The following is a 25,944-nucleotide window of genomic DNA, read 5'->3' on the forward strand; positions in this document are numbered from 1 at the left end:
ATTTAACTTCTCCTGGGAATGAGATACGGTTACGGTAATATAGCATACTTCATTAGAGTCAATGTGTCTAGAGTTGTAATGTAACAAACAAGACGTGAGATCGTAAGAAAGACACGGTCCAGTAAGAAGAAATTAATAAAACATTACAGCAAGTAATTGATGGATAACAAAGCTAAGCGTCAGACATTCCTGTTAACGCAATGCAACCTTACCAATAGCGATAGACACACGGGACGGGGGACTAGCACGACCCCACTCAGTTTGATACTTATATTTCCGTTTTTAATTTAAGTTTTTCTTATATTTCCAACCTATTATCGCATTTCAAAGTCAAAGTTCGCGCTGTCTGTCAATGGGACCTGTTATTGTGACGTCACGAGTACACGCGACCGTTCCCAGCAAAAAATATACATGTAGTTCGTGAAAATAAACACAAAATCCTCAATTTAATTTCAACAATTTAATGTATCATTTAGTGTTATTTTTACCGAAAGTCGATTTAAACCCCTAAAACATGAATTAATATAGCTGTAACAAATGCTCAGGTCCCTGTGCCATAATCAGCATCATTCTGTATCTGTATCTGTTGATCCAGCCGTATTAGGTCGGCTCAGCTCCTTGGTGCTTTATTATGGCTCCTTGCAATTTGAGTATATACTTCATTTAAATAGCTTTATCTATCAAAAAAGAAGAAAATGTCAACTTGAACCTGTTATCGAGAAATTTTGCGGGTGTAATTTAGGGTTATGTTGCTATACTATTGGAGAGCCCTTGCATTGGTTGTTAAGTCTGTTGATGTGTAGCGCGTATAGATAGTTCCTGGAGGTTTGCAGGATTGCACAGTCTACGTCCTTTTTGACACATATGTTCTTAGCCTTGAAAAATTGTCTTCGGTTGATTGTGATCCAAGTGATTTCTTCTTCACACCGAATCGGTAATTTATCGTCGAGTATTGAGTTGAGTTTTGCGACGTACCTGGCTCGAATATCAATTGAGCTCAAACACTGAGCAATAACATGTTGTCTAGTTTCTGGTTGATTATTGCACATAGGGCAGGATTCAACTGTACATAGGATTAATTATAAGGTCGCCTTCTAGCTCGAATCTAGAGGGAATTTCCCTTTAGCTCAGTGGTAGAGCGTCCGACTAGGAACCTGGAGATCGAGGGTTCGATCCCCGGTTCGATCCCCGGTGGAATCACACTATTCCAATTACAATTCCCGTTACAATTATATGTTTCCTTTTCATTAATCCTGGAGTATAGACCAATTGAGTGATTCAACGTTTGGTGTTCCATTTACTCCTGGTATCACAGAACTGAGGTCTATACGATCTGACTAGTGGTCCTCAGTTATAAAAGTGATGTGACATTGATGATTAGAATTTGTTCATGTTCATGTTGTACTCAGATGTAAATATAAAACTTTTTCCATTTCTGTAGTATTACAACTGATATTCCCTGCTTCTTTTTATGTAGAAGGAGAGTTTTTGAGGTAAAGTTAAGTGTTAAGGTTCTTAAGTTAAACCTTCAACAGTTAAATCTAACACTTTAAAATAGAAAAAAAAACGTTTTAAAGGGGAACTACGGTACTTATGATGAATTTAGAAAGAAGAGTTATCTTCCCGGATGTATATTTCCATTACATCCGGTGAGCATGGTTTGAAGGTTGCTCATGTCAAGTTAAGTTATTATCTGATAATGGCAAATAACAGAGTGATTGTGAGTATATTGCGTTGTTCTATGGAATCTTTAACTGTGTATTGATTTCTATTTCAACACAAATTAAAAAGAAAGCAGTTGCATGATCATCATAGTCGACTGAAGGTGTTACTGTAATTTATTTATATTTTCAGCAATGGAACACGTTTTCTAGGGTTTGGTGGTTATATGATGCTAATCATCAGTGTGTGTTCAAATCAGCCAGAAAAATCGCGAAATACCTCCAAGGTCATCACAAACCTATCTACCATCCTCTCAGTAAGTGATACACAAATACAGTATATAAATCAGGTCCAGTACACTGCCGATTGAGCTATATAGCTATAAAGACCTATAAAGCAATATTCACCCATAAATTATAGCTGTATTGAGCTATATTTTTTTCAGATTTCAAATTTCATTAAATTAAAGCAAAGTCGCATAAAACAATAAGGTATATGGTAATGTTGACTACAAAAAACATACAGTTCGATGTTTATGTTCATTTTTCATAAATGTAAAATTTCCGATTTTTTTTTATTTTTTTAAAAAAAAAGAATACTTATATTAATGTCTTTTGTTATCAACCTAATGATACAATCTTCTTTTAAAATTGACTTTGCTTCGTTTTCCTTAAAAAAGAAAATCACTTGAAAATCACTCAAAAGACCTATTTCAGATAGGTCAATAGAGCTATTATAGGTCTTTACACCTATAAAGCTCAATCGGCAGAGTGTGCTGGACCTGTATACATATATGTGTGTATGTGCTATTTGTTACAACAACTATCAGCACTGTCAGTCCTCCTATAACTTAAGAAGCCGCTGCCTGGTCGGCCGTTTTTCTATTGGATATGAATTTTGCGACTGTTATGTGGCGCCTGTCAACAGTATCTCGCCGCGTTTAACCTCTAACATTGTTGGTGTACACTGTCAGGTACTTCAGCACCGGCTATATAGGCAGATTTGGCTATGTAGTCAAATATTACTATCCGTATAAAGGACAAATGTAAACAAACAACCCTTTAATGGTAATATTTATCTCGTTCACGTCGATAAAATTGTTGACAAATAGGTGAGTTGGTGAAATAAAAGTTTATTGTCTGTCTGATTACACAATTTTAATTGTGTCAGATTACACAATTTTAATTGATTTGGTGAATTTCCATCGTTGCATTCTTTTCCTGTCATCATGTGTTCCTTATTAGTATAAAAGTATAGAGTATATTCAATATCGGTCAATGCATATGACTTCCTGAAGATACGCATTTGAAGATGCAGATTTGTGCATCAGTTGTGCTTTCAGAAGATACGTCAAAGTACTGGCGAGTAGGAATGATAACATGCAGTGAAAGTTGCTAAATACCGAGAGGAAGTGAAATATTTTGCGGCTTGGTACAATTTTTTTTTTATTCCTGTGTAACCATCAGATACAGAGGATGAAAGATCTATGCTAGTACAATGTACCAAAAATTGCAAGGATGGAAATCAACGAAGTCAACAGAAATTGAATTATTAGATAAAAACCTTTTGTTTTACTGACTTACCTGTTTGTCCACCAAATGTTTAATCAGCGTGAGTGCTTGACTATATAGCCAAATCTGCCTTTATATCCAGATTTGCCGGGTGGATGGGCTCCAGTACCTGACTGTCACAAGAGTTTGATGCTATATCTAACATCCTAGATGGAAAAAAACCACTCCCTAAACTGTCTTTTTGTATAGTATAGGGAATGCTTTGCATTTAGACTTTAATATTTTATTGATATAATGTCAAACTCCAGTGCAACTCTTGATGATATACATGTAATTACTTGTAACTGCTCATGTTTACATGTCTTATGAAGTCATAATGGAAAGATCAGTCCCTTCTTCCAGATGAGGCTAAATTGCTAGATGATCATAATCTTCAAACTTTGTTATCTTTTGCTTGATCATATAAACCACTACACTAACAATTTACCCGGTAAGCTTCAGATTGTGTTAGAGATGTGCAATAGTCATTTATAATATCATGGTATGTGATCATAGAGTTGAACAAATCTCAAAATCTTACTTTTAGTTCATCAAATATCTTCAAAAATAAAAGCATATATATTACTTTGATAAGTGACACCTGTCTATAACATAACCCCTGATTTTCTGAAATCCTGTGAAGTCCTAAATATTCTGTTGTCATTGTTAATTGGGTAACTTGCTGAATTAATAGTTTTTTAGCTTCGTGTGTATCCTTCCTCAGTGAACGACCAAGTTTCAATAAGTACTTATCTATACCAATTTGTGTTTTATTTTCTTTAGTATTAAAGTTAAAGTACACACTACAATGTATTGACTCTATTACATTTTAAGCTATGTCTTCGATCAATGTTGACCTTTTCACATAAAATTCAGGAAATCAACTAATCCCAATTTCAAATAATAATACATGTATCATTGTAAAAACAAATAGCTATTCAGTCTGTAGGAACCACATCATTTTTTTGATTTTCATGAATATGTAATGTCACTTCCCTGTCACTTCCCTGTCACCTTATGCTATTGTTGGGCAGGCACCCATGCAGCCACTGACCATACTCCATGTTGTGGAACAACTTCAAGTGTGTTATACCTCATCACCAAAAAAGCTAGCTTGCCAGTCGGGCAGTATTCCCCCTATCATTCCTTGGCATTTTGGTTGCAGGTGATATTGGAGACCATGTTGTGGTAATAAACACCAAGCATATTGCTATGAGGCACGAGGCATGGAGGACATACAGATTTCACCATCACACAGGGTAAAATTACTAAAGTAGTCATTTCCATTTACTGTACAAAAGGCAATGTAAATATTTACCACTTCTAATGCTAAAAACATATTTTACACAGGGTATCATTTTATTGTGTCGCCTACGACGGATGTCGGAAAGACACATAGGCGCTGCTTTTCCGACGGCGGCGGCGGCGTCAACAATGTTAAGGTTTTGCGTTTAGCTCTGTTTCTGACAAAGCTACACCAACAAAACCTCGATCATAGATGTAGCATGAGTAGTGGAGCCTACTGCACTAAAAACATTTCATTGATTTCTGCATTTTTTTGGTAAAACCCTCAAATTTCTGGACTTAGAAAAAAACTCAACGTTAAGGTTTTGCGTTTAGCTCTTACATATTAGGCTGTTTATGACAAAGTATAAATGCTAGAGCAACCAAACTTAGGTCATAGGTGTATCAAGGGATGTATAGCTGAATGCATTACAATCTTTACTAGCATTTTAACGATTTCTGTATTTTTTTGCTAAAAACCTCAAATCGCTGGACTTAGAAAAAAACTCAACGTTAAGGTTTTGCGTTTAGCTCTTGCATATTTGGCTATTTCTCACAAAGTATAAGAGCTAGACCAACCAAACCTCAATCATACATGTATCATGGGTAGTAGAGCCTAACTACTCTGAAAACATTTCATGGATTTCTGCACTTTTTCGGATAAAAACCTGAAATTTTGGGACTTTAAAAAAATCAATGTTATGATTTTGCGTTTAGGTCCGTTTCCTTATGTACTATGTCAAATGCTTATTATATTGACAAAGCAGGACAGGCGACACATATAATTACGCGTAATTCTTGTTAATTAAGGTAGTAAACCTCTATTTGGAAAGGTTTAAGAATTTACAGCAGCATTTCACAGAAACAAAGCAAAAAATCTCATGAGGAAAATAAGACGCGTCAGTCAATCCTTGCTTCACTTTGTCCTGGGCATATCTCATATACTTTTTCACATACCATTGCCAATTTTCGTGTATGTGAGTACCGATAGGATGGCAAAGATGCGAGAACTGTAGTTCAAAGGCGTGATCCATTCTACTATTTCTTTTTTTTAATATATCTTGGACCATAGAGCTGCAGTGTTCAATACTGTTCATCATGTAAACTATTCAGACTCTAGCTATCTTGACAAGTATATGACCAAAGGAGGGTGAGGGGGGCACACGATATCAAACACATTTGTGGTAGGAAAATTCACTGTATGAAATCTTATTTCCAGACCTCAGTGGAAGTGGCTATGATCACAGTTTTTTACATGCTGAATATTTAGATATGTAAATCTGTGGTCTGATATATGATTCAAAATATTAAATAGTATCAATTGAACCTGTAGGGATGTTTTTTTTTATGTATTAAAATCTTTTCTCATGCCCCACTTTACACTTTATATTCATTCTTCTTGATACTAAAGTTTGTTCTGCAATGAAACTCTATGGAGTGCTTGTAATACATTGCAATGTATTGCTTGTTATCAATGGAAATTCTAAAACACCTTGGTTTATGGTGATTGCAGCTATCCCAAGGGTCATTCTATGACAGCTGCCTGGAGACTTCATGACATGGATCCAACCCAGGTCAGTATTGTCATCTTCATTTGTTCAGAAAATTTGACAACCTTATAATATTGCCCTCACGTGCAATTACTACCACCCCATATATTGGGGTAGAAGAGTTAACCATTAAGAAGGCCCAATATAGGCCAGTTAACTTTGGCAACAGGTGGTCCAACCAGCTATATAAGGTTCATAGTTTTGATATGCATGTATATATATACATCAAAAGCCATTTCACTGGCCTGTTACTTACAAAGTGCATGATTGGCACTGGCTGATAGAATTAACAGTCCTGAAACTGGTATCTGTAAAGAATGCTGTTTCCTACCATTCTATTTTGGCAACATTTTATTAACCTCAGATGTATATAGAGGATGGTAATTGTAAATATATAGCAATTCAACAACAGCAGTACCTACCTTAGTATAAAGGGGGTCCCAAGTTTTTTTTATTCTATTAAAGTGTATTCATGTTCAAAATGTTAGAAAATCCCCACTTGTGTTGTTTGAACCATTGCCAGTTACAAGTCTCAAAGACATACAGTTAACATAGTTTTAGTGTTACCTGTAATAGCATTTTTACTGACTTAATGATGCACTTATTTAAGTACAGCCAGCTGGGGTGTACAATTTTGTATTGAAAGAGCTAGACTGTAGGTAGCTTTTTGAAAAGATTACTAGTTGAAGCTATTGTATGTCAGGTACCTGATAAGCTACTTGACATGTATGAATATACAGTCAAATTTAAAACCCTGCTGGAGAGACCACCTCTATTAAGAGACCAACAAGTGTCCAAAGACCGCTTTAAATGTTCCCAGTGTAATATAATGATATTCATAGTTTTTTAATTGTGGTGAATATTTGTACAAAGATGTTACTTTTTTGTATTATCCACAGGAGCTTCTGTACAGTAACATAATTATAATCTCTCTCGGGTTCATAAACTATGAGTTTGATGAATATAATGCTGTGTGATTATTCATTAAGTGCACATTAATGTGTTTATCAATATGTTTACCTTGCTGAAATAAAAGCTGCTAACTGTGACAGTGTAGCGAGTACAATTATTTGTCCTAAAAGAAACAACTTGGCTTGTGTCTATCAACAGATCTTACAAAGGACGGTGAAGACTGTCATGCCATCAAATCTATCTCGGCCAAACCTGCTAAGGAGGCTTCATCTGTTTCCAGAAGAGGTATGTCTACATCTCTCGATATAACTGTTTTCATACATGAGTAGCTACGGCAAACCTACTCTGACCACCTCTGTTAATAGTGACATTTTTGTTGCCTAGTTTTTCTCCAATGCAGGCTGCTTCCCCTAACAATAAAGTGCCTCATTTTCCCTATTATAAAATCTACTTTATAGGCTTTCTGAAGGTGGTCTTTAACTTCAGTTTTGGCAGTAGTTATATAACTGTTACAGCATACGAGTAAGGTATATTAAATATCTACATACTCAACATAGGTGACTTAATTGCTTTGAGGATGTTTAATTGTTAATTATATAACTACATGTAGTTGGCATCACTGACACATACACACAGTATAAAAGGAACTCCGAACAGGATGATAAAAGGAACTCCGCCCAGGATGATAAAAGGAACTCCGAATAGGATGATAAAAGGAACTCCGAATAGGATGATAAAAGGAACTCCGAACAGGGTGATAAAAGGAACTCCGAACAGGCTGATAAAAGGAACTCCGAACAGGATGGTAAAAGGAACTCCGAACAGGATGGTAAAAGGAACTCCGAACAGGATGACAAAAGGAACTCCAAACAGGATGATAAAAGGAACTCCGAATAGGATGATAAAAGGAACTCCGAATAGGATGATAAAAGGAACTCCGAACATGATGATAAAAGGAACTCCGAACAGGCTGATAAAAGGAACTCCGAACAGGCTGATAAAAGGAACTCCGAACAGGAGGATAAAAGGAACTCCGAACAGGAGGATAAAAGGAACTCCGAACAGGAGGATAAAAGGAACTCCGAACAGGAGGATAAAAGGAACTCCGAACAGGAAGATAAAAGGAACTCCGAACAGGATGGTAAAAGGAACTCCGAACAGGATGATAAAAGTAACTCCGAACAGGATGATAAAAGGAACTCCGAACAGGATGGCAGTTAAACATGATCAAGTGTTCTCAATAGAGTAACAGTTGGTTAGCATGTGTTGGTAAAAATGTTAAAACACACAACATTTTACTGTATCTATATTACAAGTTTAAAATTATCTAATGAGATTTGTATTAACAAAGTAAGCTGGTATTACAAGTAAGGGGACATTTTCTCTTATGATATTCACCTTACCAGTATGTCTAGTAGAAAAGCATCAACAAATGTACAGGACTTTCAGTAAGAAATGGAAGTTGCCTGTATCTATCACAAAGTAGGTAGTTAACTTAAGGGTCCCCGTACCACTTCCAACAACTGTTACTAAGTGTTGGAAACTGATTTATCATTTTTGAAAAGAAAACCATACCTTACAGAACATTAATGAGGAATATGATCAAGCTGGAATAAACAAATATAGACAATTACAGTGTTTTGAGTGTAAAACATTGGTGGAGCCAGGCCAGCATCTGAATCCCACACTTCAGATTGTTATACTGTCCATCTAACCAAATGAGCTACAAATGAACCTGGTCATCGGAAGCGTTCTGCCAAAACTGTTCTACAGTTATACATTGTATCCAAACGGAAGTTAAGGGGAGGTTACTGTATCGTTATACATGTAAATAGGAAATTAGCATAGCGCAGTGGGACAGGGATCCTTATGTAAACCATTTTCCCTATAATTTAACTTTTTTCATACCCTTTCAAAGTTTTCATGGGGGAGAAATTGACAAAGCACTCAGTATTATCTAAACATCTGGGGAAAACTACATGTTCAGTGACCATTATTTGACAAAAGAAAGTTTAAGCTCTACTTTGACAAAATAATAGTGTAAATGACACAGTTTAAGCTCTACTTTGTTCTAAGAAATGGAGTTATTGGATTTAAGTAAAAAGTAATAACCTAGGAACTTTGCTGTTTTTAAAATTCTATATTTGATATCATAAAAGGATAAAAAATGGGCAGTTTCCTCAAAAAAAAGAATGATACACTTAGTAAACAGACTGTCCCTGCAGGTAGGGCGTAAGAATTGTACCTGCTGCCCCCATTGCATGATCATAAGAGGTGACTAAATTTGGGATCTTATCTTTTCTCTCCTTTCTAAACAACTTTCTTCTTCCTAATGTCTCCCTTGGCAATGCCTCACTTTTGGTCTTGAGTTGAGCGTTCGCCCTGTGAGGAAGGCTTTGGGTTCTGTCTCCTGGCCAAGACATACCAGAGTCTGTAAAATTGGTAGTTTCTACTCCTGCTTAACGCTCAGCAATTTAGGAGTGGGACGATTGGTTCGCCCAATGTCAGTATAATGTGACCGGGTGGGGTGACCTGCTGGGTGTCTTCGGCAGTATGTTTCAGTGAGGTAGCACTATAAAGTGGGCATCAGTTCCGCGCTATGACAAGGAGACAAACACGAACATATCACAGCCTCCCAAAACACACACGCATACACTACACGCATGCATCTTGCACACAGGGGAGGCCGTCCTTAAATGACCATAGCTGTTGATAGGACGTTAAACAATACTAAACCAAACCAAAACAAACCAGTAAACAGATGTGACAAGTTTCCATTATGGGAGAAACTTTAGTGTAACATGATGTCGCAATAAAAACTTTATTTAGTATTGCTTTTATATTTTGTAAGTTTGTACAATTTAAGTTTATATCCAAGCAATAATCTCTATGCTTAGTAATGAAAATCTCCCGAAGTGAATATCTGGGCAGCATGATAAGACTAAATAACACCTTACCAGCTATTTATTCAATGCCTTGTGAGTGAGGAACTCTAAAGTGAGCAGTTATATATAGATACATAGATATATTCCGACAAAATTAGGATTTTACAATCCCTTGACAGTCAGCTCTGAAATAAAAAACAATTAAATAAAAACATATTTCAAAAGTTGCAATGTTTAGATTTCAATTTTTTCTGTTATGGAAGAAAATTGGTTTGTGATGCGTTATATTTCAACCTCAAAATCAGCTCATGGCCTTGAGGTTTTCGTAGCTTTTTTATGGGTAGAGATGCAGGTGCTTGAATAGATGGGCCATCCGCAGATTAAATTTAAAAATTGAAATCTTTGATTTGACCAAAACTATTTTGCACTCTGGTAGTATCTAAAAAAAATGTAAGTAGAACTTGCCAATTGATTTGAGCACCTGTATATGTACACTTGAGGACATAGAGTCTGTAAGTATCCAGACTAGAAGTCTCTAGATAGATGTTGGTCATTTCAGGTTTTTATATGCCCGTCAAATTTGACGGGAGTATTATGGTATGGCGTTGTCCGTCCGTCCAACGTTAACTTTTGTTTGTTCGGCAATCACCTCCTACATTTTTCGACCGATCTCTTTGAAACTTGGTATACATTATAATCATGATATGAAGTTGTGTCTTACTTAAAAGAATTTTGATTCGACAATTTTTTCAAAAGTTATTGCCCTTTGTTCATTTCAGAATTTGATTTTTGTCCGGCAATCTCCTCCTACATTTTTCAATGGATCTCTTTGAAACTAGGTTGTGTCTCCCTTAAAAGAATTTTGATTCAACAATTTTTTCAAAAGTTATTGCCCTTTGTTTTTTTCAGTATTTGATTTTTGTTCGGCAATCTCCTTCTACATTTTTCAACGGATCTCTTTGAAACTTTGTATACATTATAATCATGATATGAAGTTGTGTCTCCCTTAAAAGAATTTTGATTTGACAATTTTTTCCAAACGTTATTGCCCTTTGTTCATTTCAGAATTTGATTATTTTGTCCGGAGATCTCCTCCTACATTTTTTGACAGATTTCTTTGAAACTTAGTAGGCTAAATAATCATATGTTTTTGTGTTTCCTTGAAAAGAAGTTTGATTTGACGTTTTTTGCAAAAGTTTTTGCCCTTTGTTCATTTCAGTATTTGATTTTTTTATCCGGAGATTTTCTCCTACATTTTTATAGCATGTCAGCTAACCACTCTTTGAATGATGCAGATCTTATTTCAATGTAAGAAAGTAAATAACACTATATGGCGTTCGACGGGCGTATATTGTTCCGCCCTGTGGTATTCTTGTTAATATATATTACGTGTATTGAACATGAGATTATAATTGCAAGGGAAAAAATGAGGATATGTACATCCCACATTTCGGTACAATATCTAACAGAAATTATTTTGAAATTAAGCCCTTATCCAAAATCTGTACTGATTGCCTGTGTATGGAACCCTTACAGGATGTGCCAGATGACATTTTAGCCAATGTTTGTGACCAGATTAAACAAATACAGCCGGTACCAAAGAGGCTTGACCAGTACACCGAGGAGGAAATCAGAAACTTCCCAAAACTATTTGACTGGTGTGTATACCGCTTCCCTGATCATGCTTGTCTGTCATAATTACCTGTGTTTAACAAAGAAACTTTATCTTTACATATGGTCATTGAACATGCTTGTGTGCAAAAATTCTATTTTTTTACGAAGGACATCAAAATAAATATAACATTGTGTTGAAATTAAACATTGGTTTTTGTATCCATGTAATTTTCACATACAATGATGTCAAAATGAATAATTTCACAGTGGTAAGCAGCACAGTCTCAATGGGTCTACTGTTGTAAGATTCAACCACTGTTAAGACAAATATCTAATGGCTTATAATTATAATTGGTAATTGATTTGACTTGGTGGAATTTCTTAAAGCATGGTCGGTAGATTTAAAAGATAACTCGGAGTAAAGAGATCTGTATTACACTGGTACCCTATAGCTATAAAACAGTCCTAGATGTTAACCACCCATATGACTGTTAACTTTGTTTACAGAACATGAACAGCTGATAGAGCACTACAATAATAGTGGATAGTACTGACTCCTTGTAGAAGGTGACCCTCTGTTTACATACTGTCTGTGCAATTTTAATTTTGTGTATTTCCAGGCCAGAGGAATACATTCACAAACACTTCTTAAGCGACAAGGAGAGGCACCAGAATAGTAAAGCGGAAAGTTGATGGGAGCTGGGTGATGTCTGATGTATGCGACTGTCATCTTGTATATAAGGAGAGTGCTAGTTGTTGTGTAATAAAAGCGTATAAATCTGATTTCATCATTTTATGTTAAATTTTGGAGAAAAGTTATTTTTCATCGTTTTGCACTTCATATTTTGAAACATTTCGATATCACATCATCCAGGTTTATTTCTGGTGGAAGGGAAAATAGAGTTTAAATACTACAGCTTTGATACACCTTGACAAATTAAAGTTAGTATGAAGACAACATCGAGAGATTTAAAATCGGAGACGAAACTAGAAGCTCTAGAAAGCTGTGCATTTCCTGCATCACATACATTGTATGGGACCTATGATAATGTAGAACAAATAATTATAACTGTCTCTCTGGACTGTGTAAAAACCCTTCTCTACAGACTCTGTAACATGTATAAGCATAATTGCATAATGATTTATGATCAAAATTGTTGAAAAATTAATTCTGATTGTCCTTGCTTAAGTTCCAGGAGTTCTTTATCACACATATGATTTTGTGATCACCTTTCGTCTGTCGTCGTCTGTAAACAGTTATTTACATTTTCCACTTCTCAGAAACCATCAATCAGATTTTGGTGAAACTTGGTGGTAATCATCAGCCTTTGATATGGATCATAATCTATTCTCAAGATAGAGCTGACACCCCAGGGGATTATGGGTGGTGCTATAAAGGGTCATTATGTGCAAACTCTTCAAAAACATCTCTGTGGATCCTCAGATGATGAGAATCAGAATTTATACTTAATAAGGGATCGACACCCTAGGTGACTGAGGGGTGGGGCAACATATATTTATGGAGTCACTGAGTTCAGAACCATAAACAATGATATTTTCGACTTCTCCTCAGAAACTGTGTGTCAGGTTTTGACAAAACTTGATGGTTGTTATCAACCTATAAGGGGGATGAACATTTCTACTCAAGGGGCTGACATCAACACTAGGGGATGAGGTGCAGGGCTATAAAGGATCGGGGAGTGCAAAATATGCAAAAAACATTTCTGAAACTTACCTGTGGATTTTCACTAACATCTTATGAAATGATTCTTAGGTGATGAGGATCAAAATTTATACTCAAGAAGGGGCTGTTGCTCTAGAGGACTGAGGGGTGGAGCCAAATAGGGTAACTGTGCAAAATCTTCAAAAAAACATCTCTGATGAAACTTGCTGGTGGATTTTGATCAACATTTCATAAAATGATGCTAGGTTGAAGGGCATTCATGTTTGTTCAAATGAATCGACCAATTTTCAAGGTGAAAAGGGTTTAATGTTTAAGCTTAAAGCAAATGTTTGGCATGTTAAATGTTGGATAAAGGTAGATGGTTATTATTTCCATTGATGACAATGACCTGCTTTCAAAGTTAAACAATCAAGAGTTGTGCCTATAAGGCCTATATCATGCTATGCTGAATGAAGGGCTATCAGGGTTTTCAATGTCAAGAAAGGGTGTTATTTTGGGTATATTGGTATTCAATATGACAGCCGTCACAACTCAAGTGTAAGAAATTGTTCTCTGTCAAATTACATTTGAAACAACATGGACTTGTATAACACTGATTAGGTCCATGGTTGATACCAACTAAATGTCCTATTACCGTCCGGCTTATTCCAGAATACAAAATAAGCTGACATGGCTTCTATTTATCTAAATAAAACCAATAAACTTTCCTTTTTTTTACTCCGGTGTGATTAAACCAATTTGAAGGGACAATATTGCCAAAAAATTCTTCATTAAAATTTGAGAGAAAGATCCTTCCAATACATTTTGAGCAATACCATTAATAACATTTTACTCCCAAATTCAATATGGCCACCTGCCTGCTATCTTGGTGTCCCAATCATCTCCAAAATTTAAAATGCATAATAAGGTTTCATAGGGAACCTTCATGTGAAATTTGAGAAAAATCCTTCCTGTACATTCTGAGAAATAGCGCTAACAAACTTTAATCTTAAATTCAAGATGTCTGCCTGTCGGCCATCTTGGTTTGTGATCAGTCTCAAAATTCGATATGCATAACTAGGGACCATTGGGAACCTTTAACTGAAATTTGAGAAAAATCCGTCTAGCAAGTTCTGAGAAATAGCGTTAACAAACTTTAACTCTCAAATTCAAGATGGCTGTCTGTCGGCCATATTGGTTTGTGATCAGTCCCAAAATTCGATATGCACGGGGAACCTTTTAATAAAATTTGAGAAAGATCCGTCAAGTAATCCATCTGCTGATGGTGGGCTAAAAACTATTCCTTTTATTTACATTTACATAGTCTGACCCTGCTTTTATCAGTTTTCTTGTTGCAGTGGCAGAGGGGTTAGGTTTGGTGACTCGGGTTACGGCAGGTTATCATTCATTATTTTTACATTGTATAACTTTTCTGCATTTTGCAGCAAACATCATATGTGTCACTTGTTGTGTAGGAAATTACCACCTTTCAATAGCGTCTGATTTTAACATTTTTATTGTTTTAGTTCAGAGGTGGAGGGCGTTCTTGATGTCCTTCTCCCGATTGCTATTTATAAGTTTTACCTGACTACTTCCTGTGTCGATAGCTATTTCGGACACAATATTCTGAAACACAACATGTCAATAATTATCGCATTTCCATGAAAATTATTCTGTTTTCTACTACAGTGTCCAATGATTTGTCTGCGCTGTCTTTCTGATTATTAGTCCCTGACCAATACTATAGGAAGGAAATGTGGGAATGCATTTCGTCTGTCAATTCGTCCGTGCGTCGTTTTGTCAAGGGCATATTGTATTTCTTGAGATTGAGGAATTTCAAATAATGATATCGAGTCTCGTTCCCCATTATATACAGAGTTAACGCCCTTTATATATATAATGCATAGTTTTGTCCGGTGCATATCTCATATACTCCGTCAACTACAATTTCCAATTTTTGTATGCGAATATCTTTTTTGATGACGGTGTGTCGTGTACATAAATCTGGTCTCATGCCAAAATATATACAGAGTTAATGCCCTTTCATCACATATTTGTCTATTTGTAATATTTAACATATCTCACTTATCACCTTTAACCTTTTTAGTTGTAGAGTGCTAAGCACTTAATTGGACCTCGTGTTCCACTAAGTTCCTTATAGGGTTAACGTTCACTGTGACAATCAATATTTTACTAGAGTACAGTATACACTCAGATGTTGTCTGGTTAACTGTGTCAGACGCCGATTTTGATGTTGTAGTCTGATCATGTTGTGTTCCCTGTTGTCAGTCTCTTTATTGTTGTTGACATTTGAGTGGTTCTAGATAATAGTATTTACTGTATACATGTACCTGGAAACTTTCGCTCAGTCCAATATCTGCTCTTTACTGGTAAAGTTCACTTTCACCCAATGAAAATTCGCCATTCACATAAATTACTGTATAATACTGTGTACTTATATTCGCTGGCATGATAAATTTGTCGTTATAAATATTGCGAAGGCAAAAGTTCGCATTAATCAATTCGCATAAAAGAGGCGAAAATAAAACTGCAGCGAAAATTTCCCACTTAATTTCACTTTGCATTTTATATCTGAAACGAGCAGGCGGATTTCACTTGTCCTTAGTTAATATAACGTTACATTTGATTTAAAAGAATCATTAATATAATAGTATTTCCTCATGATAATTTTAACCTCTCATTGAATATTACAATGTGTCACAAATCCATGTCAGTAATCGTAAAGTTCTATGACAGCAGATATAACGCAAACTCAAACGTAAGAAAAAGCACATTTATTTTGTTATACACAATTTCTGAAGCAAAAGTTGTTAAAACACTTTCACTTTAATATCATTTACTGTTAAAAGTTGACAAACGATGAAACAATACTATATCTAATAATCTAAAATCTATTTACTACAAAATCAAATCACTTTTAAATAGTATTTACATATTTTTGGGGGGATGACGGATTAGTGTCCCTAAGCTAAACATTAATCAACAAGTATGTATGTTTTGGATTCTAGCTGATTCTGGTCATGAAAGGGTTCTTGTTATTTAAACATCACGTTGAAAAACTAAATATGCGAGTGATAGTAATCGTTAATTGCTATGAACATAAATTTAATGAATACTTTTTAAATAGCATATATACAACTTTCATATCATTAATTATATTTACGTACATTTAAGCGATAAGTAACTATTACGTCAAAATCACACATAGACACTTCACATATAAATTATGTTGTCGTTGAACAGTGACCTACATCATACCGTGTTGTTGTCGACATTTTAGTTTAAAAGTCTGATCTGAACAATCTCTCGGGTCACATACATTGGCATGTATAAACTTCTCACGATTCGTCCCAGATTTACAATCTGCTTTTCATTTGAGGCGTCATCTTGGACATTGATTGTCTGTTGATATACACGTAGACAGTTCTATGATCCAATAATTGGAAACAACAGCAACATTACATGCATGGTATGTAAAGACTGAAATGCTCATCAAAGGTAAAGACGACTGTAAATATGGGACCAGAGAACTATAGAATATATTCCAAAATAAAAATCAAACAAGAAAACGAAACGATAATGCCTACTGTTTGCTAGAATTAAGGAGTTATTCCATCTTCATTGTTCCGATTATTTACCTTGGTTATTGTGTTACATTCACATCACATTGGTAGCTGGAACGTCCCCGAAACTGAACTGCTACAGAAGGTAAAATACCAATGATATAATACTACACCCATTGTAGGACGCGTTTCGAGGCACCACACTGTATCTCCTAGACATACAATACCTGCTCTGATACACCGATTTATTTTACAAACAAATTTTCTCAATTGTACATGACATACACACAGATAGGTAACAACAAATCACATGATACACGAGCACACACAGACTAATGAGGATGGTGACACTGACACTGTCTCGCGGTGGATGTGTTTATAGATGATCAGCTTCTAGAACGTGGGTGAATGGACACATACTGGGATCAGAAAGGAGAGAATATACAGAAACATGTAGCTCTCTGACCGAAGGCACTTTTTCCAGAAACATTTGATAACACCCTTTTTATAACTCACAAGTGTCGAAGTAAAAGTTAGACATTCCGACAAGTCACAACCTTACAGGAAATGTCAATTCCATCATCACAAAACGACCTGTAACCGTCCTATGCAAGTGCCTTGGGCACACAATGTGACTGTACCGACATTAAGGATAACGTCTAGTCCGCCATTTCTCGACTTTCTCGAGAATTCACAGACTTCACACAAAGAGAGATCGGCACGGTTTAATACCCATAGGAACCTCAACAACACCCCAACCAGGAAAGCCTGTCGTTAGGAGTGAGCATTTCATCACCACCAAAGTGAGGGTTAGTAGCGGAGTATATAAAGTTGGAGAGTATGTTAAAGGTGTTTTGCACACCCCGTGTTGGTTTAGTGATAAGAAACGCAAACATACAAATAATATAGAAAAGCTAGAATAAGTGCGGCACTTTTATTTGAACATGCAATATTAAACAGGAACGCAGAAATTCATTAGCATGCTTAAGAGGTTGTGAAAGAGTTGTGGTGTTAAGAGTAATGGAAGTGCACCATACCCAATGGAAAGGGAAGTGAGTGTGATTGTCAATATCAGACGAGTTTCCCTGAGTGTATAAGTATATATAGTTTTTGCTTGACGAAAATTCAACTTTTACAAACTGAAAGAGTAAACAATTAATTTAAAGGCACGCAATTGCAGGTATTATTTGCATCCATGTTGAACGTTTATAAACATGTAACCTGTGACGTAACATGTCATGCGACACACTCATGAGGTATTTATGTTAAGGTGTTAACACCTAAATGGTAGTTGAAAATTGTCAAATTTAAATCAGTTTTCATTACAATACTGGCCAACGAAGTTGTTTTCACAGAAAACGTACGAGCACACCAATGGAAATTGCGATGCACTTCATCTATTACCCTTTTGATTCGGTTTAAATTTACTAGCACAACTAACCTACAGAAAAAAGGGTTACCCAATAAATAACAGCATTTTTCAAATCCTATCGCACCATCATTTATGTAACATACCATTTATATTGAATTCTTAATTTCAATGAAGAGTTTGCTTTTAGTTATGTATTTTGAATTGTTTGAAAAAAATATCTTTATCCGGAATAGGATTGTTATGTCGAATAAAATTAGACATTATTTCCGGTTTTTGAACTTTGAGCAGTTTTGTTAGTATTAGCTTATTGTATTTGAATTAAAGCATATTACATTGAAACAAACTATTGCAGGCTTCCATGGGTGCCACTAACGATCTGGGCGGAGCTAAGGTGTCCATGTGGGTGGAGCTTAAACATCTATTTGGGCGGAGCCTAGGCGCAGCAATGTATTTTATCACTAATACAATTACTAGACATATACAGTTCATGAATACAAAATTCTTTGGGTTTTACATTCTGAGATATATGAAAATGCACAACAGCAATACAAAAACTGGGGAAAACAAAACAATACTACACAAGCCAAATAAAACAATCGCAACTTCATGAAGGCAAAATTAACAAAAACTACACGGAGGCGAAATAAACAAACCTGCATGAAGGCGAAAAACAAAACTGCAGAGACGCGAAAATAAGAAACTGATAAAGCTGAATATAAACATCCGTAATACAGCAAATAAGCTGTTCTGTTTAAAAAGATACACGAAGAAATGCGGAGCATGATTACACAAAGTTGCATACATAAATGATTAATGGAATATGAGGGATTTGCGAGAAAGCGGGGATATTGTTTGAAGAAACGGAAAATGGGAAATGCTAAATAAAGATACATATATTATTTAGCAAAACAAACCAATAAAATCTATTAGCTATAATGAAATAATAAAAGATAAATATTATGCTTTGTTCTGGGACTATTTAAAGAGAAAGGCGTTGGCGTGAGGTATAAATGCAATTTGGGATGACAGGATGGAAGCGATATGGAAGGTCAAGGTATTTTGATGGTAATGAAAGCTACAGGTGATATCACAAAGTTATCGTCACTGATTGAGATTTTCCTAAGGTCCCTTGATACCATTGGCCTGGCCGAGTGTCATGTACTCCGGACCCTGCTGTGACCCCGTGCCAGCGGCAAAATTACAGAATTCGCAGTAGCCCGGGGGTCCTGGAGGTCCGGCCACACCTCGGCGACCGTGCATGCCAGAAACTCCCGGAGATCCTCGGTCTCCAGGTCTACCTTGAATTCCCTCTCCTGTGGGACCAGGTGGGCCTGAAAGAAATCATCAAAGACGCGTGGTCAAAACCAGGAAAATGCAGACGAATACTAAACAGTTAAACAAGCATATGGTCGGAAAACATGGTAAGAAGAACTCGATTGAAAAGAACAGAGAAACCTATTTGATCAGGTAAAAGAGGACAATAACATTTTTGAAGTTGGCACACGACTACGAAACATGGCTGCAAGGTAAAATGTTATTATATTTTTCCATAATGTAGTTGCTTTGCAATTTTAAATAAGGAGAAAATAAAATAAAGTAATTACAGAAATGCAGGACTCGACAGCAACGATAAAGGAAAAAGACGGACAAAAATTAAAAGAAAGTCACGAAACTTGATCGTTTTTCTTACCTGGGGACCCTGGTTCTCCATGACGACCTCTCTGTCCTTTGCCTGTGTTTCCCTTTTCTCCTTTCTGTCCTTTCTCACCCGACGGTCCCACTATACCCTGGGGTCCGGGAAGTCCGGGCAGTCCGATCATTCCGCGCTCTCCGCCGGATCCTTGTGGTCCGCGTTCACCTGTGAAGAATTAAAATAACCCTCAGTATTTTACATAACAACGTTTACAAGCATTGCTTACTTGTATTGGTTTTAGATTTGCGTCCTCGTTAAAACTAAAGTCACACGCAAACAATGTTCAAAGACGATGGGGCAACACCTGAACTAATTGATAGTACCATTACCACACTAAAAGTGTCACCACTAGGACAATGCAACACGATTTCTCGTACATTGTCAGATTATATCCTGGTGTTCAACAAGGGCTGACGGAAACAGCTTTTAAATGAGAGAGAGAAATAGAATGATTCTATGTATAATGGAGGAAGTACACACCTTGAATTCCATATCTGCCTGGTGGACCCTGCCTTCCTGGCTTACCAATACCAGGTAGACCGGGTGGTCCTCTCAAGTCCGCTGTTATTTCCTCCATATTCTCTGCAACATTATAAATACATTTTTAACCTCAAACATGAATCCAAAATTAACAAAAACAGGACACTAATACAAATAGCACAGAGACAAAAGTAAAATTAATATCTTCATATTTTGTGAATACGTTTTAGCAATTGGAAAAATTCTTTAAAATGGTCTTGCATTGCAAACTGTCAATTTCAGCTATTTTGACTCATTAGCATTGTATAGATAAAGGTTGAATATAAGAAAATGCTTTTTTTGAATCAACACATGAAAAGTCGATGCACTCGCGTTTGTATTTCTTACCGTTTACTGATTTCGTGATTTTGTCTTTTCAAATTTTCACTCCTATCAAATGCAACTTAAGTTTGGCGATATTGGGCAAAGGAATAGCTAATAACCTTATCTGCATACCGGAAAATGTTTGCCGTATTTTATCTTTTGCCTTCCAAATTAAAGGTTATTTCGTCATAATGGCGAATGTTTGAATCCATTATCACTCACTCTTTAGTGCATAAAGGTTAACTTTTACAGAGTTTCTCAAACAATACATAGTATCGTTGATTTTACTGTGGTACGTACCACGAAGAATCTGGAAGCAAATCTCCTTAACCTCAGTATCACTAACACTTCGTCCCTGCAACAGAGAAAAAAAACATGTTGGTAAAAGAAGTGTTTAAAGCACTTTCTGAGTTTGGTGACATTTTCATTTCGTACAGGTTCATATTGCACTGCCAGAGATATTTTTATGTTAGATGAAGCTGTATTCATTTTATACATTTTTTTTTACTCTTTTGTGCACATGAAAGGAAGACAGATCAGTTTGAAATAAACAATACAGAAACCTAACATTACATCTCATCATACCCATTTTAATAGTCAAAACCAAACAAACTGAACGAGCTTTTTTCAGTGTATATCACACTGGTAGAATACTAGCCGCCTCCTACTAACTCGGCTAGGTAGAACGATATATGTTACATAGAAGTTCAGCCTGAAAACAAAACAAAACAATTGCAACAAATTTTGCGTCAGATTCGTGATTGTAACTCTTTGGAGATTTGCTAAAATTAAAACAAAAACATTTCATAAATCTCAAAGGACACGAAACAAATGTTAGATGTTCTTCGTGTACTTACGGGAAGGCCTGGAATACCTGGCATACCAGGCTGGCCCCTGAAACCTCGGGTGCCGGCCTGGCCGGGGGGTCCAGATAACCCGGGCACACCGGGTGCTCCTGTGGCTCCCGATGGTCCCCGCTCACCTGGCGCACCTCGTTCTCCTGGCTGTGGACAGGACAGGAAGAGAGTTAATCAACAGCGATGAAATCATCTTAAAATAAGTAAAGAGTGAAGTCGACATGTAGAATATGTCTGTAATTGTAGAGTTTTTCATTTTTTTTTTTTTCAGGTTCTCAAAGGAAGTAACGACAACATTGACGATTGAATTAATTGCATACCGTCATATTTCAATGATTCATACCAGTTACATACTGTAGATTATAAAACGTTGCGCTACTTTATTCCGGGAAACTTTCACAAAGTCAAGATAAAATCTTTATTTACCCATGCTAATTTTTGCAGCAAAATAAGTAATAGAATAATTAAAAGTGTATATCCTTGTTTGATTACGTCTGAATACGTATTTGGAGTATTTTGGGCGGTTTTTGCGTTCGAATCTCCTTCCAAAACATTCTTATCTGCTGTATGCACGGATAAATGCTAGGAATTCAGACACGACAACAATTACAATTACAAATTCTAATTACAGAAATACATGAAGACAGTTCTGAACTGTAGCTTTAATAGCTATATTTTATCGTTAATTTGTTATAGAAACGCTGATGACAGCACTTTTACGAGTGTCAATCGCTTCTGTTGAACTTTATATACATATATTACTTAAGTTTTTAACGTAAAGATACACAGGTTTTTCGTGTAAAGATTAGTATAGATATATAAATTAGATTCGTGTACTTAATCAACAATACTTATAGACATTTTTTCGTGTTAACAATTGCGAAACAATACACATTTCAACACCTTTAACTCGTTCTAAGTTTAAACATACATGTAAATGTAAAAATAAAATAGGTGTTAACTTCGAAATATGCTGTAAAATATCCATTGTTGTGGAAAACGAAAGTAACAAAAACTATCTGACGTCAATGAAAATATGAACAGTTGTGCACAATGTAATATACTAGATGCTTAATAGGACAGGTCTGCTGCTGATACAGTGTAGCATGATGCAATGATGGATAGAATACCAATAACATATACATACATAATTATTGACCTGACGCATCACTGTAACACAGAACAAGACACACACAGACAATTATTTACCACAAAGTATACATCATTACGTAACTCATTTTCTGAAGCATTGTATCTTAATCACTAATCTAATTAAATAAACCACCATCAATTGCGAAATGATGAAAAAGCATTATTTTTCGCTAATACTATCAATTAATTATAATCAGATAACAATTATTTTTTCTCAAAAACATTTAAACATTTAAAAGAAATATTCCTTTCATGTGTATAGTGTAAAAGCGACAATTTTTGTATGGATCATTATTTCTGCGTAAGTCTTGAGAAAACAGACGTAAAACTGCTTGTCTATATCTTAAAACATGTGATTCCGTGAAAATGACGTCCAGCGTCATGATTGGTTATAAATACATAAGATTGTACGTGATACAGGCATTTTTAAGTAAGTGTGAAATATTATTCCAATTGCAAAAGAGCGAGATATGTATCTATGTTTGTAATTGTGAAGCTGCGATGAAACCAGCATATGAAATATTAATATTATATGAAGGAATAAAAGCGATATAATTACGAGCATGAACACGCTAGTTCATAAACTTTGCAATATCAAGATTCGTTCATATTGAAAAAAATATGCGGTGCATGCAATTTGTTTGAGCCGATTAAAGAATAAAGCTATTGCAAGATTGATACACTGTTATATAATAGATGTTTTTATAGGTAGCTGATCGTTATATGATAAACAAGCAAGCGATATATGCACTTTTATTCAACAATAGCACCATAAAATATAACAGCTGTATTATTCTTAGCCATATTTTGCTATCCAGAATATAGAAAATATTGTTTGCTAATTCTAGCTGATATATATTACTGCTCAATGAAATTTTCGACATTGATACTATTTCACGGATATAACGAAATACACAGTTGTGGTTGTTCTGCCCTTTCTGCCTTTTGAAGTGAACACAGTAACGAGCTAGTAAACAAAAGAGACACACACAGGAGGCGAAGCCCACACACTCACGTTACATGTACCACAGACATAGATGAAAAGCAAGGCTACTTACTATTCCTGACGAACCAATTGGTCCTGTTGGTCCCTTAATCAGATATAAAAACAGATATTACGAACTCAATAGAATCAGTCATTAGTAGAAACACAACCACTGATGCATCCTTGTTATAATCGTCTATTCTGTGTCAGATTATTTCTGGACGAATCACTATGATATATAATATAGTTGCTGTTCTTGTATACACGTTACTCGATTATTTTCTTTTATCATCAGTTTAAAAAGATCGCGAAACAGATATTTATTCCTTTGAATTTGAAGTTTCCAAATTATTTTTCCATTTCCATTGCCACATGTTGAAGTGTTACTGAATCAACATTCTTTCAGTTACATGGTACATATTTAATACTAAACAAATTTCAACCTATTGAAAATGTAAGTAAATTCGAAGTATGCATAACAGTATTGTTCTTAAGCGTAGCAAAGAATGCTTAGATAAAGTACATATCATGCTTACAAACGTGTACAACGAAATGAGTCCAGATGGAAGAAATGAAATAAAATAAACAAGATAAAAGAACTCATGGGAAAAAATCCCAAAAAGATGTATAAATGGAAAAATTAACACGAATATTTGCTACTTGACAGAAATATCACATGCATACGTGTAAAATTACCTGTTGTCCTTTGTGTGCAATACAATATGTATATATTCCGTTTTACTCACCAACTATTTGTTTGAAACGTTGACATTAATATTTTATTAGTACTGTGCTACTTAATACCGCACATTATTAATACGTTAGTTAAAGTTAACACCAAACTAGACTACATCGCTATAATTGTGTACTCCTTATCATTTCCCGAAAATGTTATTATCAAATTCCGCAAAACATTTATCAATTTAATATATTTTTGATATTTGTAATGTTACCTAACCAAGCAAGAAAGCGATGGAGAAAAAAAATGTCCTTCCCACGCAGACGTAGTTGATAACAGGCGGTACATAGATATAACACTTAGAAGATGTCATCTCTTGAAGATTACTTTGTATGAATGGTTACATTGTTTGCAGTATTTCGTAAGCTGCGTAGGCAGAATTCCTGAATGTCTTTCGTTTTGCTGCTTTTAATGTTGTGATGATACAATTTCCGTACATACATCGGTGCAAAATGTAATTGAAATAAAATACATGCATGCTACATGTCTCTTTGTGTACATGGAGAATATATACCTGGATGTATTGAATAATATAATTTGAGTATAATGTCGTTATCTGGATTGGATTGATGATGAACGGATTCAAGGTCACACTTTGGTCTTATTAATCTTAATGTGCTATAACTGACAAAGGTAAACTTACTGCTACAGGTTAAACTATAACGATATCAAATTAACATCCATCTTGTATATTGCGATATAAGAAACCGGGGCTAGTAGGAAATTAAGTAGGAAAACGCATGCCAAACTATGCCGGTAGGTATACAAGGGAGACAATTCATGCTAAATGTCGTACATGTCGAGACAAAGAAGTGACGGATGTGACCTGCTAAGTTGCCAGGGTAACCGGCGGCGACTTGTGGTTGGTGCTTACCGTGTGTCCTGGTGGTCCATGCTTACATAAACTTACCGGTGGTCCCATCTGTCCTTGGCTGTCCGGGTTGTTAAGGGACGCGTAATAAGCACTCTTCAAGGTGGAGGGATAAAATGAATTAGTACTGTGCCACAACGTTTCTCATATTTATACTTAAAAGTTCGTAAGATAAATTATATACATAACTACTATGGTATTGAAAATGATCAATGACTACAAGGTGCATCACAATGAATGAAAAGATACAACTTTTGATTGGATAATAGTAAGATATACAGTAGTATGCTAACTATCTGTTAATATATCTTTTTCTACCATGTAATTGCAAAAAATATTGTATTATGAAACCATTTCCATTGAAATAATAATAATAAAAACTGACAATCAAGAATCTTCACCAATTTTAATAGGAAAAGTGTAAATAATAATTAAAAAAAAAATGAATGCATTTAATAATTGATTAAAAAAACCCATAAAGAAGTCGCATATGCACATACGTCAATGACATGGTATAAATCGTTAGGTAACTTCTGAAAAAATCACCAATTAAGAAATTGTACCTATTATGAATATGAAAAATTCATTTGATAAAAATATGATGTCGACAAAATGGTCACGTGACAATGACATCAGTGACGAAACACTCACCAGATCTCCACTGAAAACACCATCCTGTCCGGGTGGACCGGGTTGTCCCTAAAAGTACAACAGGTGTTATTGAAACA

At 35.5% G+C, this 25,944-nt stretch overlaps 2 protein-coding genes across 2 annotated transcripts in view; one reads left to right on the forward strand and one right to left on the reverse strand.

Moving 5' to 3' along the window:
* Positions 1-1,636: 1,636 nt before the first annotated feature.
* On the forward strand, positions 1,637-12,248 carry LOC110456642 (39S ribosomal protein L13, mitochondrial-like). Its single transcript, XM_021507489.1, has 7 exons — positions 1,637-1,720; positions 1,855-1,978; positions 4,378-4,471; positions 6,010-6,070; positions 7,157-7,243; positions 11,380-11,501; positions 12,078-12,248. The coding sequence occupies exons 1-7, from the start codon at positions 1,700-1,702 to the stop codon at positions 12,148-12,150; spliced, it is 582 nt and encodes a 193-aa protein (XP_021363164.1). The 5' UTR covers positions 1,637-1,699; the 3' UTR covers positions 12,151-12,248.
* Positions 12,249-15,900: 3,652 nt separating this feature from the next.
* Positions 15,901-25,944, reverse strand: part of LOC110456584 (collagen alpha-1(I) chain-like) — a 154,721-nt gene continuing 144,677 nt past the window's right edge. Inside the window, exons 34-41 of the mRNA XM_021507404.1 lie at positions 25,868-25,915; positions 25,220-25,312; positions 23,680-23,712; positions 21,470-21,616; positions 20,913-20,967; positions 20,250-20,351; positions 19,767-19,934; positions 15,901-19,407 (exon numbers count right to left, since the gene is read on the reverse strand). Of these exons, the coding sequence (XP_021363079.1) occupies positions 19,196-19,407; positions 19,767-19,934; positions 20,250-20,351; positions 20,913-20,967; positions 21,470-21,616; positions 23,680-23,712; positions 25,220-25,312; positions 25,868-25,915 (858 nt within the window). The 3' untranslated portion in view covers positions 15,901-19,195. The remainder of the gene's footprint in view (positions 19,408-19,766; positions 19,935-20,249; positions 20,352-20,912; positions 20,968-21,469; positions 21,617-23,679; positions 23,713-25,219; positions 25,313-25,867; positions 25,916-25,944) is intronic.

The sequence above is a fragment of the Mizuhopecten yessoensis genome, unplaced genomic scaffold (assembly GCF_002113885.1).
Source record: "Mizuhopecten yessoensis strain PY_sf001 unplaced genomic scaffold, ASM211388v2 scaffold8811, whole genome shotgun sequence".
NCBI classification, from domain to species: Eukaryota; Metazoa; Mollusca; class Bivalvia; order Pectinida; family Pectinidae; genus Mizuhopecten; species Mizuhopecten yessoensis.

What these genes read in the sequence shown, in the direction of transcription:
- LOC110456642 (XM_021507489.1), top strand. Translation starts at nt 1,700, where the DNA reads ATGGCAAATAACAGAGTGATT. An exon ending in AGATTTCACCATCACACAGG is followed by an intron (nt 4,472 to 6,009) that starts GTAAAATTACTA and finishes TGGTGATTGCAG; the next exon opens with CTATCCCAAGGGTCATTCTA. An exon ending in ATGACATGGATCCAACCCAG is followed by an intron (nt 6,071 to 7,156) that starts GTCAGTATTGTC and finishes GTCTATCAACAG; the next exon opens with ATCTTACAAAGGACGGTGAA.